We start from the raw sequence: 13,883 nt of genomic DNA, 5'->3' as shown, positions 1-13,883 counted from the left end.
AAAGCTTTTTTCTCTTGGACCCAAGTATTTCAAATAAATTGACTTTTTTTCTGAATTTTTTTCTTCACGATGATTTACCTAATGAAGGAAGTGCTTCTTAAGGTCCCTTTGGACAAGGACTGTTTGCTATTAAGTCTATTTTTCTTCCTAAAACAGTGCTTAACACATAGTAGGTGTTCATTGAAGGTTTGTTGAACCAAATTGAATTGAATTCAAATGAAACTGGTTGGCAACGAAATGTCTCAGTGGAGTCCTTGGCTTTGTTCTACTCTTGATGGGTCCTATCAGTATTTGAGATCTCCACCATCCCAATTTTAATATACTTTTAAATTAAAACATTTCTCCAATAACACAAAAATAATAACAAGACAATGTTGATCAACAGGCATTCTCAAACACTTATTAGGTGAAAGGCACTGATTCTGGGCATTTGTGATACAAAGACCAAAGTGCCTTTAAGGAGTTGACGCCTTTTGGAGGGGTCAGCATGCCTGTATGGAAGTATATATGGAATAGGTACAAAATGATGGGAAACGGGGAGAGCACTAGCATCTGGCGAGATGAGAAAAGGTTTCATGTTGAAGGTGGTACTTCAACTGAATCTCAAAGGGACTTAAAAGGATTCTAAGAAGCTGAATTAAAGGAGAAATTCACTCCAAGCCTGAGGGACAACTCAGTGCATGGTATTACATGAATCAGCAGTTATTATTTAATGGAACAAGTACTGAAGGTAATAGTAAGAATTTTTGCCTTATTTTATGACAGGTAATATCACTTTGTAATATCCCATTGAGGATTTTTTTTTATAATTGACTACTTTTAAATGTTTAAAATTTTTGTGTTTTCCATCAGATTTTTTAAAAAAAGCATGTGTAACTCTTTAAAAAACAAACAACTCTACCATGTTTGGAGTATGAAGATATTTGATATAACGGGGGATAGGTGGAATAGGTCAGGAAAATTTTTGTTGAGTTTGACTTCATTATTTTTTCCTGCAAATCACTGACACTCTAGCATACAGATTGGTTTCCATATTGTGCCAATGTGTCAGAGTATGGATGAGTTATCTCTCTCATGCTGAGGAAAAGAGGGGGAAAAAAAGAGGTGTTAATTGGACTTATCTTCGTTCTGTCTGTGTTTTAGACAAAGCCTTTCTATTTTGAAAGTCAAGTTAATGAAGTTTTCTCTTCTGAGGGGAGTAATTCTCCATTTCTGTTTATCTAGGGCCCAAGAGGGGATCCTGGCATGAAAGGAGCACGAGGGAGTCTAGGAAGTAAAGGACCCCCGGTAAGTATCAGCAGACAAAGCAACTATATCATTTTTTGGATATAGAATTGTGATTTTCAGCCTGTGGACTATGGTCCTCTAAGAAAAGGAGGGAAGGAATGTGTAGAATTACTCCAAAAAGTATATGAATCCATACATGCCCCAAATATTGCCATTTCCATCTACTTAACAAATGTATTTTCTGCAGACTGAATAAATAATAGGTCTCACCTGTGTATCTATTACTCTTTTTTTAATGTGTGTAGTCACTGTCATGATTAATAAAGTACAATTGAAGTTGAAATGCCATAGAATTCACAGGAGCTTTTTGGTCATTATTTTCTCAATGACACATTCTAATAGTACTACGACTACAACGGAGGTGTGGACTGAGAACTCTTTTATGTTAAGAAGGGGTCCTCGTCTAGAAAAGGTTGAGAACCGCTGATCTGGAGTGACTTTGGGCTATCTTCTCCACAGGAAGATGGTACTGGCTGAATCTGAGCAGAAGCTTTAGAGGTTCTTCTCTGGTTTAATGGTCTTGGTTGGTGTGCACATCCCTGGTCCCAGTCCAACCCGCTCAAGCTGTCCACAAGGGCTCAGTAAGGTCAGAGATCCCTTAAAACTTTAGGTAGTAGCAGAAATCTCTCGGTCTTAGTCCCACAAGAGTGACCACCCTGGCGGAGCCTGCATGAATGCCGAAACCACAAGCCTAGCCATGTTACTTCCATGCTCAGTAAACTCCCATGAGAACCATTCCTTTGCAATCGTCCTCTTCTCCTTTACCCACACACCCTCTTTTGGGTCATTCACCTGTTCTCTTTACCTAGCACTCTATTAGAACAACAGAGCCACACGTTCTGGTTTATCACCCTTATATCCCAATTCATCTTTGTATATTATGGGATAAGTTCTTCCTTCTAGATGTAAACTTTCCCAAGGCTGTAACACTGCACCCCCTGGGCTTCCAGGAGGAAAGAAATGCTCTTTCCTGGAGTGTTGGAGATGGCCCCTCAGGAGAATCACTCAACTGTCACCAAGACTTTGTGATAGCTGAGGAAAAAAATCTTGTTTATGTCCAAACTCCCATTGACTAGGAGACCATATTGGAGCTAGAGATGTCTTCTTGGATTAACATATGAACACACTTGATAATTCCATCCCCCTTTATATTCTTTTGTTCCCACAATTGGAGGTGTGGTCCTGGGGGATATATAGAACCCCTCTGCCAATGAATAAGTTGGGGAGACACTTCTTCAAACTACTCTACATGACCTTATGTTCTCCTTTAGAGAGATTTGGAGGATCAGATTCTATAGTTATCTAACATTCTCCCAACATCATAGGGGTTTCAAGCTCATTATATTTTATAATATGAGGAATGAGTGCTATATTGGGTAGACACACCTGGAAACTATGTTCTGAGCTGGTACTGCATTACCTTACTTTCCTTTGTAGGAATGAGAAATGGCTCAACATTCCCAGCCTCCAAATATTTATAAAGCATCTACTTGTATATATTTTATCTCTTATCTCTATTCTCCTCAATTGACATCATTTATCTGTTCTGATGAACAAATTACTCCTAAAAGCTTTCCAGCTCTATTATTTATCATTATTGCTATTATTATCCAGTTCTATTCAGGTAGGAACCAAAAAATAAAATGGAAGGAGTCTGTTTTGCATTTTGTCTACCTGGATCTTGTAAAAGTAGCGCAGACCCATATGGTGAGATTTTAGGGGGAAATGTTAAGGGTTTAGAAAAAAGCATGTTGTGTATTTCATCTACTTATCCATAAAGCTCAAGTGTGGATGGGGTGAAACTCAGCATACTTGGTATCTCCCTTGCTCTACTCTCTCTAACTGTAATCCAAGATGCTGTTATGAGAGTAAGTGATTCCATTTGCCCTACAGGGCATCTTGAAGAATGAGTTCTCTTTTATGTCTCTCTGGTTATTGGTCATGGCTATAAATCATTCAGTCTCTTGGCATCCTCAGAGTCAGTAAAAAGGCATCTTTTCTCCTCAGCTGTCCAGACCTTCTGTTTATCTGGATGGAAAGTAGAAGAGTTCTTTGCTGTTTTTTTTCTTTCTTTCTTAAAATGCCCTTGTCAACACTTGGAAAATGCAATTCCAAACTTGGGGGAATTTGCCACAGTCAAAAGAATGATGAATGCTTGTTTTCAAAATGTTGTTTTCAATTTAACAAGAAAAACTAAAGGAAACTGGCAAAGCCAAATTACCCCAACAAGAGGTTTTTCAGTCACGTTAACTTCTTCCTGTGGATTTGGGGGGCACTGTGGCATAGCAGATAGAACAATGACTTTGAAGTCAGAAAGTTTAAACCCTGCCTTTGACTGAGGCTTACCAGCTGTCCAGAGACAAGTCACCAATTCTCTGAGTCTCCAAATCTGCAAAGTAGGGCTATGAATACCTGTGTTACCTGCCTCTCAGGTTTGTTGTGAGGCTCCTCATGTAATAAATAATACTTGTAAGGTTGTGTGCAAATCTTAAAGTACTATGCAACTGTCAGCTATCATAATTATTATTGAACAACCACATCTGTTCATTCATTGGAATGGTATAACATGAGAGTTCTCAAATTTGGTGTTAGGAGGTTTAAAAAAATTAGATTCTGGAGGTAGCTAGGTGGCACAGTGGATAGAGCTCTGGCCTTGGAGACAGGAGGACCAGAGTTCAAATCTGGCCTTAGACACTTGACACTTACTAGCTGCGTGACCCTGGGCAAGTCACTTACCCCCAATTGCCTCACCAAAAAGCAAAAAAAAAAAAAGATTATTCTTGGTAGGGTTCTGAGAAGCATTCAATACAGTGTTTAGTTATAACTAGATGACTCACCTGCAAAGAATTCAAGGGAGAATTAAATGAGTTTAACATATATAAAGCATTTGCAAACCTTAAGCACTATGTGCTGCTGCTGCTGATAATGATGAACACAGGTATGTGCTTAGATCCTAAAGAGAAATTAAATGAAGGTCCAAATAAAAATTAGGCAGTGACACCCCAGAAAATCAAGTATAGTTCTGCCTTTTCTTTTTTTTCCCTTTTCTTTGTTTTTTGTTTTTGGGGGAAGAGTCTATTTGCTATGATTATTTTTTCTTGGTAGCCTAGTGTAAAATACTGGAAAGTAGGGACAGCTGGAAGGAGTTGGGATGCCCAGTGCTAATCTGGGGACCCAAGTGAAATTTATATAAGCCTAAGCATTTTTAACAATTATTTGCAAAGATATGTTGCTCTTAAAAATACCTAGTTTGCTAGGGTTCACACCCTAACAATGAGCTTCTGACCAGCATCCTTGGGAAAACCAGGAAACTGTTGTTAAGGGGGGAGGAAAAGAGAGAGAGAGCACACGCACACATAGAGATGGAGAAATCTAAAGAGAGAAACATGGTGGAGAGCGTTTGGGTGAGGAGTAACAGAAGTAGACAAAGAAGCAATATTTTTCTAAGTGTATACTATATAGACAACCTAGACAGAAGACAGAGTCAGGTAAGTAGTTTAGAAGAAAATAACAGACCTGGTATAGAAATATGATATTACAGTGATAAAGGACGTTACTACAATATGGGGCAACTAGATGGTGTAGTAGATAGGGCATTGGGCTTGGAATCAGGCTTTCTGTGGAGAGCCAAATAATAGAGTTGGTTTTATTATATATCCAAAGACAACAAGAAACATCATTTCATGGGACATTCAGTAATCTTGATTTGCACTGCTCATAGTTAAGGATTTTATGAAACACCATTATGAAAGTGATGGCAGCTGTATGAGCTCCAACATCTGTTGCAGAGGATAAGGAAGTTAGAAAATCTTTGAAGAGCTCAATAAAACCATCTAAGTTAAATCAACATGAATTAATGAATGAACCAGCATTTATTAAGCATTTACCAAGTGCATAGCTTAAGTTCTGCGGATGCAAATAGGAAAATAAGACAACCCCTGCCCTCAAGGAAGTTGCATTCCAATGCTCCAATTTTGCATCTCTGATTTTCTGTTTGACTTCTACACTTGGAAGTTCCAAAGGTATCTCAGACTCAACGTGTCCAAAACAGAGCCTAACGTATTTCCCTCTAAAAACACCTGTCCTTCTAACTGCTCTATTTCTATTGAAGGTATCACCATTTTTCCATTGATCCCATTTCACATAGGAATCATCTTCAGTTCTTCAGTCTTACCCCTTATGTCAAGTCTCATTGATTCTACTTTGACATTTCTCCCCTTCCCTCTGCTTATGCCATAGCTACTCAGGCCCTAATCACTTCTTGCCTGGACTATTGCAATAGCTTCCTAAAGTATCCTGGAATCCAGTCTCTATGCTTTCTACCCCATTTCCCATACAGTAGAAGGAACTTCCAATGAGGAAACCAAACTTTCTACCAATGAAGATCGGTCCTTGTTCTGAAAATTTTAGTTTTAGGGAGTTTTCTCACCACTGAGAGCTTAAAGGACTTGCCCAGGGTCACACAGCCAATGAGTGTCAGAGGCAAGATTTGAACTCGGGAAGATGAGTCTTCCTGACTTCAGGCCGGGCTCTCTATCCACTGCTCCACTCCAGGCCTGGCACTCTATCAGCTGCATAATGTAGCTGCCCCCAGTTCATTTTACAGATGTGGAAACTGAGGCAAACAGAGTTAAGCGACTTGCCCAAGGTCACCCAGCTAGTAAGCGTCTGAGGCTGTATTTGAACTCAGGATGATGAGTCTTCCTGACTCTAAGTGTGGCATTTTATCCACTGCACCACCTGACTGTCCCCAGGAAGTCAGGAAGACCAAGGTTCGAATCCTGCCTCTGGCACATACTAGCTGTATGATCTATAGCAAATCACTGAGACTATAAATTGCAGCACAGGCACCATTCTACCTTTGTAGAGAGAGTTTCGGCCCTGGAAATTGCCTACATCAATGAAATCACAGTCTTAGTCCAAAAAAAGAAAATTCTTCCATTCTGGCTATTTGATTGTAAGTCATTAAATTGCAGACACATTATATAGTAGATTGAGATCTGGTCCTGAGGTCAGGAAGACCTGAATTCAAATCCTTCCGTAGACACTCACTAGCTACATGACTCTTAAGTCGAATGACTTAATCACTCTTGGTTTCAGTTTCCTCATCTGCAAAATGGGGATAATAAGAGCACCTACTTGAAAGGGTTGTTTTGAGGACCAAATGAGATCATACATAAATCACAATGCAGTATGAATGTTAGTTGTGGACTGTTATGTGGCAAGAGCAGGGAATAACGAATAACCAACCTGTGTCCTCTAGTGATATCTACTATCACTAGAGGTATCTCTAGTGCATTAAGATAATTAATCTTGAGAGTTAAAGGAAGGTCCCTTGTTCTTTGGGAAGACTCCCATGGAAGAGTTTGGAAGGACATGGGTAAGAGTTATACACAACAAGCAGGCATGAGTGAGCCAAAATCTGCATCATTGGAATACCCGAAGCACTGATATTACAGATCCCGTACATGTAAAGTCCTACACTTGGTTTAAAAAAAAACAAAGCCTCATATTTGCAGTTATAAGAAAGAGAAGACATGATTGGACAATGGTTCGCCTAAAAAAGATGTGGCATATTCATGGACTTCAAGTTTCAGTCGGCAGTGTGACATGGTAGCCAAAAAAGTGAATTCAGTCTCCGTCTGCATTCGGAGTGGCATATTGTCCAAAAAGAGAGAGATCATAGTTGGGTTATATCTGGCCCCTGGCACAGGCCACATCTGGATTATATTTCTGGACACCATATTTTTTTTGAGACTGAATCTCCCTATCTTGTGTAGACTAGAAGTTCAGCAGCCACTCGAGACCCTCTTCTTGTATGGATTGGAATGGTAGTTTTGACCTGTTCCATTTCTAATCTTAGTCACTTCACCCCTCCTTGGCCAGCGTGGTGGCCCCAACTCCAGGAGGCTCACCATATTGGTACTAGACTTAGTGCAGACAACTGATTGACTTCAACTCTACTGAAGCTTGAACTCCAGAGCTCTAGCAATCCACCAGACTCGGCCCTCCCAAGAAGCAGAGATGACAGGAGTGAGCCACCACTTCCAACTTGGGCACCATATTTTAGAAAAGATATAGACAAGCTGGAGCATATCCAGGAGGGCCCACCAGGGTGGTTAAGGAGTTGGTGCCATCAATTCCCAAAGAACTGGGAATGTTCATCCTGAAGAACTCTTATGTGTGTGTGGCGGGGGCAGGGGGGAATACTTCAGGTGTTTGGGGGTTGTCAAGGGCGAGAGGGACCAATCTTGTACTGCTTGGTTCCCAAAGGGTGGAACTAGGAGCATTGGGTAGAAATAGGGCCATCTGAAAGTAGCATGGGCCACCTCAAAAGGGAGTGGGTGCCTGCTTGTTAGAAGTCTTCAAGGAGAGGCTAGATGACCACTTGTTGGGATGTTCTCTGTGAGACTCTTGAGCTGACATGTGTTGGATTAAATGATGCTGCAATCTCATCTACCTCCCAGATTTTATGATACTCAGTCCCCTGTAGGAGCTGAATGACATGGCAGCCCCAATGTCTCCCCAGCACCTAGAATCTTGGAAAAGCCGCGTGTACTCTTCATAGAATCTTTAGGCTAAAGGAAGCTCTGTGAGATCCTTTAATGCATCTCTTCAACCTCATGCAGAACCACACCCATCAGTCCAGGCATAAGAAGTTACTTTGCTTTAGAGACCTTGAAATCAGGAAATTCCATTATCTCCCTAAAGAACTGGTTCAAGTGTTTGCCAATCTTTCACTTAGAAAATACTTCTTTTTAGCTAACTTTCCTCTTTAGTTCTCTCTTTAAAAAAAAAGTGGAAAAGTTAAAATGCAAAAATGTATTTTTTCTCCTGAGTGAAACCAATACTATTTGGGGTCATGTTTGTCCCAGAAAGGATGATTTTTCTACTTCTAGGGTACATCATTTGCAGTACAAAGATAATCCGTCTTGAAAAGGAATCCAATACACTGGTGTTAGGATTGCTTTTAAAGATTATCTATAAACATTTCAGTCAAAAGAGAATTCTTCTTTCATGCATCTGAAGATCTCAAAGGAAAAAAATTATTATTTCAGTTCCTAAGAACAGAGGAATACAATTGTCCTGGCTTTGAAGTGTGTGCATGCATGTGCATGCGTGCATGTGCACATGTGTGTGTTAATGAGCTTTTAGTCTGTTAAGATAAACCATATTCTCCAACAGAAGCATAGGACAGACAAGAATCAATTCAAGACAAATGTCATCTGGAGTATTTCCTTTAGAATTTGAGTTTTATTTTATCTACTTTTATTTATATCGTGTGCTTAGGATATGGCTATGGCAGCAGTAAGTTTCTTTGGAAAAGGAAAACCACAAAGACATTGAATGATTTTTGTGACAGGACTCAAATTACCTTATTAACTTTCTTTAACTTACTAGCCTTTATGTGGCAGCTGCAATATCTTTTCCAGAATAAGGATGGACACAGCCACAATGCTTTTACCCATCTGCAATTCATTTTCATCCAGGAGTTCATACAAAACCAACCATTTGGAGGAAGGTCCCTTGGATCCCGATATAATATTTTCATATTTGGCTTCTTTCAGGGTTCTCCAGGCCCAGATGGTGTTAAAGGGAGTCCTGGCAGCTTGGGGAGCAGAGGAAATAAAGTAGGTCACATTTCTTCATATACTTAGGAGCTTCAGAATTCTTTGTCTGGTTATTTAGACTAAAAAGACCCCTAAAAATGACTGTGGAAAGGTCCTACTCAGTGGCAGGATATCTGTTACAGTCAGTAACACTGAAGGAATTTGTTAGTTGGGATCCCATCAGCACAAAGAACTTATCAACTCTCTAGACTGGGCTGACCTCAGGACAGTTGGTAGCCTTCTGGGCATGAGGACCACTATGAGGTGAAAAATTTCCTCTGAGAATGATCATAAAAGATTCAGACTTAGCAACGTCTTATTTGTGTTTGAAGTACCTTCAGGTGATTGTCTGTTGTGAGACAGGCCCAGGAGACTATTTCCTTCATAAGGTTTCTGAATTTACCCCCAGGTTAGATATAAACCTTGTAGGAAGGCCCAAGTAGAGCTGGCCTTCCAGGGTTCCTCTTTGACTGTAATAGGCTTAGGACTAGATCTTTGTAGACCAGCCTCAGCCTTTACCCATATATTCAGGTCTTATCTGGAAACAAGCCATTGAACCTGGGATTAGCTTAACTGCACTAACAATTAAGCAGCTAGGTGTGGTGCACTGGGCTTGGAAGACAAGTCTTCCTGAGTTCAAATCTGGCCTCAGATGCTTACTAGCTGTGTGACCCTGGGCAAGTCATTTAACCCTGTTTGCCTCAGCTAAGAAAACACCAAGTGGGATCACAAAGAGTCAGACATGGCTGAAAATGACCCAACAAAAAAACACCGCTAAATAGCTATTGATAGATGGGAGATCACTAAACAACTTTGAAGCCTCATTCTTGTTACCTATAAAATAGGGGAGTAGGTTAGATGATCTCATAAGGCCCATTCCAGCTATCTGCTATTTCATCTCCAGAGCCCATTCTTCATTGACCTTTGTCCATGTAGGGTTTACACAGCCATTGCGTCCAATGGGGACACAACGCGTGCTTCGTTGTTAATAAAGGGTTAGGCTTCATGCGTAACCCTGACATGTCTGATAAAGTTGTGCTATGGCACTCAGGAGATTGTGTAGTCATCAGCAGTCCAGAGCTACTGCCTCTGATGTTACCTTCCCTGGAGACCCATGAAATGAACTAAGCCTCTAAGGTCTACAGTATTAGCTCTGCCTTGTTGCAGGAGCTGGTTGGTTTGTAGTTAAAGCCTAAGCTGAACACCATTTGGCTCTTTTCTTTCTTATAAAGGAAAAGAAAAAACAATGCAGAGGTGCTCTTTGGCATTAGATTGAACCCATTGCCAAGAGTGTACCCTAGTGCACGTCAGGTGTTAGCTCAAGGGGAAGTTTTCTCTAAGCAGTATGAATTTTTTCTGGAGGCTCAGTTGATAACGAAAGGAAAACCTGGTTGGCAGTGACTTTCCTTTGTTCAAACGAGACGACATCTATCCTCCCTTCCAACTCACCATTGCTGTGTAGTTCGATGGTGTCCAACTGTATGTTACTTCCAGTTTGCATAAATGAGTCTCCACTAGTCTCCTGCCCTGAGCCTCATGGAGGTGTTGAGGGGACTTTGGATTTTCAAAGGCAGAATGCAAGATCTAATAGGGTCTGCCAAGCTGGAAAGTCTTCAGATACAGTCTAGGTGAGGTGATGGAGTATTGTCTAAGGACCGATCTTACTAAGTTTAGGGATGTTCTTCATTAAAACGTTGGCCATCAGGAGATGATATTGGGGCGGGGGAGGCAGACAAAGATTGGGAGGGGGCAGCCGCAATAACTCATGAAACCATAAGACATGGAAAAGTCAAGAGCTGTATCAGGGCAAAAAAAAAAACCCACACTAAGAAATCATGTTTCCTTGAAGTTTTGAAACATGGATGTGCCATAAAATCAAGGCAATGGATTTATGTATTTTATTGTTATGTTTAACAGGGAGAGCCGGGGTCTCCAGGGGAGAAGGGAGCAGCTGGATTATCTGGTTACCGTGGACTGCCGGTCAGAGTTCTGTTACTGCCCTGGTTCTTACTCTGAGCCACCCTTTTGTTATTCACCAGTGTGACAATAGATTTATCAGGATTTCCACAGTGGAAGAATAGAAGGAAGACTGGGAGAATCCAGGCTTTTTGGGTTTCCAGGAATTGGGTGGGGTTTGAGCCTGGATTATTGTGGTCTTTCTGAGGTAGTCATCTTGCTAGGGCCTACTGTACCACAAGAATAATCAGGGCTGTTCCTGGGAAAAATTCTGAAAAAGGAAAAATTTGCCTGTTTCCCCGCCCCCCCCACTCCCCTCCTCCTTTTTTTCTATGCATCTAATGTCCTTATATAACCACTAGCAATATCAAACCCATATCCATATTAAGCACCAGGCATTTATTAAGGGTCTGCTAAGTGCTGGAGGTTGAAAGCCAAAGGTCGAACAGTCCCTGACTCCAAGGACCTTCAATCACATCAGAATTAGCAATTCCCTTCAATGATGTAGCCCAGAGGATTAATGTGGAAGGCCAATAGTGTCCTCCTTAATCCTAGTGCCTTCTCTTGGACATTGTGTCCAATTTATCCTGTATGGATCTGGTTTGCACATTGTTGTTTTCATGAGCAAACTCCAGTAGACCCTGAGATTCTTGAGAGCAAAGACTGATCTTTTCCCCCCTTTTTTGTGTCCCCAGTGCTTAGCACAGTACCTGGCACATAGCAGGTGCTTTAAAAATGCTTGTTGACTGACTGACTGGTGACTGCCATGGACAGGCATGGAAAGAGAGATTTTTCAGGCGAGATGATCTTCCCCAGTGTCCCTCAGATGACCCAGCGTAGGGTATCTGCCTATTTTACCCTTCCATAAGGTTGACCCTCAATCACAGTGAGGGATACTCCGAGTGATTCTTTTATCCTCTGGTTCCAGGGAGATGATGGAAGTGCAGGATACGGCCGAAATGGAAGAAAAGGAGAAAAGGTAAGGCAATGTTCATCTGCAGCTGGGAGGAGCATTCAGCTTCTTTCTTATTCCTTTTTGGCATCACCGGAAGCAGGAGACGGCTTAAGAAAAAAGCTGGATCTGGACAGTTCAAAACTCAAGGCTTTGTATGTTGATGTGGAGTGGAGAATAATGTAGGGAGGGGAGGGGGAGAGTTTAACGGTTCAAGTAGGAGAACGGCAGGCATCAGTATTTGAAATCTAATGCTCAAGTCCGTCTTTTTCAGTGAGGTTTGTTGCTATGGCGTGACTCCAAACTATAAACAGAACTGGTTTTTGGATTTGTGTTCTCAGTGTAACCTTGGACGCCTTCCAAAACTATCTGGCTTTATCTTATTTTGTTTGCTTTGGCCGTTAGTGAGAGGTTCACAGGGTCCTCCTAAGGACATCCTAGTAAGTAGCAACTTCCAGTCTAGAGGGTGGAGATGAATGTTTTAATTTTATTTCTTTACAACTTTGCACTGAAACGATGCCCTCATTGAGCGTAGGTTCTCCTGGGCTTCTGTGTACGATGGTGGAAAGAAGACTGATCCATGAAGTCAGAGGACCTGGATTCAAATCCTGCCTCTGACATTCACTGCCTGGATGGTCTTGGTTTTCTCATCTACAAAATGAAGGACTAGCTGGTTCCTTAGGCCTCTTCCAGCTGTAATTGCATGATTTGGTGTGATATGATGTTATATCCATCACGATATTTGTGACAGACATTGACATATGCTATTGACGTGACATGATGTGTGACGCAATGTAGGATATTTGAGAAGAGTAAGCAGAAGAGGAAACCTGCAGCCAAATATGCTTAAAATGAGTGAACAGCATCCCCAGATCTCTCCAGACAGGAACTGGAAAATTCTGAAAATGTAGTCAAAAAGTTACTTCCTCCTACTGCTATGTGGTGATAACAGAATGAGAAACTGCACCCCAAGGGGTTCAATTGATCCCATTCGGTTAGCCAGTTACTATTTTCTGACTGCTATAATAGGAGAATGAGTTAATAACTATAGGGAATTCACTCTTACCTTCAAAATATTTTATTTCAGAAGCATAAACCAAATATTGCCACCTTAATATTACAGAAACAGCAGCTACCACATGTTCAAAGGTTGTAACAAGAGGATGTAAGAATACATCCGTCACAGGCAAATGTCTGTAAAGGGTTAAATATCACCTTAGTTATTGGTTCCTCCTCATTTTTTGATGAAGCCAGAGAATATTTTTTTTAATTTAGAAATTGCTGCTTGTTTATGAAAGAAGCCTGTAGAGTATTGTTTCTGAGTGTCTTACATATGGTGCTTCCATGACATGGTCCAAGAGACCAAAGTCAAAAATATTAATGGCGAAACAAGATGATGAATTAAGTCAAGATAACCCTCGCTGTGTTGTAGGTGAGCGTATTAATCTTCTGCACTGCTAATTATAGGGACAAGAAGGATTCCCAGGAGATAGTGGACCAAAGGTATGTGCAATTTATAATGACTTGAGCTCAGCCAAGGGAATATGCGGCGGCCAGCTAGCCTTCAACTGGGGGAAAAATATGTGCCAGGGAAGTAAAGAGATGAGTCTTCATTTATTTTTGCTACTAGTGTAGCAGTTACAGATGAGAATTGATTGGTCAAAAAAATTACATCATTAATTAGAATATACAAACACATCCCCATTAGCAAAGAGGATTCTTATGACTCTCATGCTCAGATATAGAAATTCTGTCTTATTCCATATGCCCCTTTTCTTGGTTTAAAAATAAATCTATTAATTTGAGGAATCTTGAAGAATTTCAAATGCTTCAAAAGCCCCTTTGCCCCTGATGTGTCAACCCTTTAGAGTCTGATAGCAGCTGGGTCTTTTCAGAGATCAACTTTATATTCTTCACATTAAGCTTTTGGCCTTCATCGAAATGGGCTTTTTGTAACTAGAAACATGCAAAATATTCCTGAAATACTGTAATCAGCCAAAATAAATGCTTTGCGTTGTCCATTCAAGTAAAATGGATTATTACAAAGATCAGCCTTGTGAGCTCAGAGTATGCCCACT

At 40.8% G+C, this 13,883-nt stretch overlaps 1 protein-coding gene across 2 annotated transcripts in view; it reads left to right on the top strand.

The window, feature by feature from the left end:
• The window catches only part of COL6A6 (collagen type VI alpha 6 chain), a 135,112-nt gene that overhangs the window by 81,955 nt on the left and 39,274 nt on the right, over positions 1-13,883 (top strand). For both annotated transcript variants that reach the window (XM_027872426.1, XM_027872427.1), the window contains exons 23-27: positions 1,225-1,287; positions 8,856-8,918; positions 10,815-10,877; positions 11,782-11,832; positions 13,273-13,308. In XM_027872426.1, coding sequence (XP_027728227.1) covers positions 1,225-1,287; positions 8,856-8,918; positions 10,815-10,877; positions 11,782-11,832; positions 13,273-13,308 — 276 coding nt within the window. The remainder of the gene's footprint in view (positions 1-1,224; positions 1,288-8,855; positions 8,919-10,814; positions 10,878-11,781; positions 11,833-13,272; positions 13,309-13,883) is intronic.

Source organism: Vombatus ursinus, unplaced genomic scaffold (assembly GCF_900497805.2).
Source record: "Vombatus ursinus unplaced genomic scaffold, bare-nosed wombat genome assembly UNPS02014799.1, whole genome shotgun sequence".
In the NCBI taxonomy this organism is placed as follows: Eukaryota; Metazoa; Chordata; class Mammalia; order Diprotodontia; family Vombatidae; genus Vombatus; species Vombatus ursinus.
Note: the sequence above shows the minus strand (reverse complement) of the source record. Positions and strands in the feature narration are given on the sequence as shown.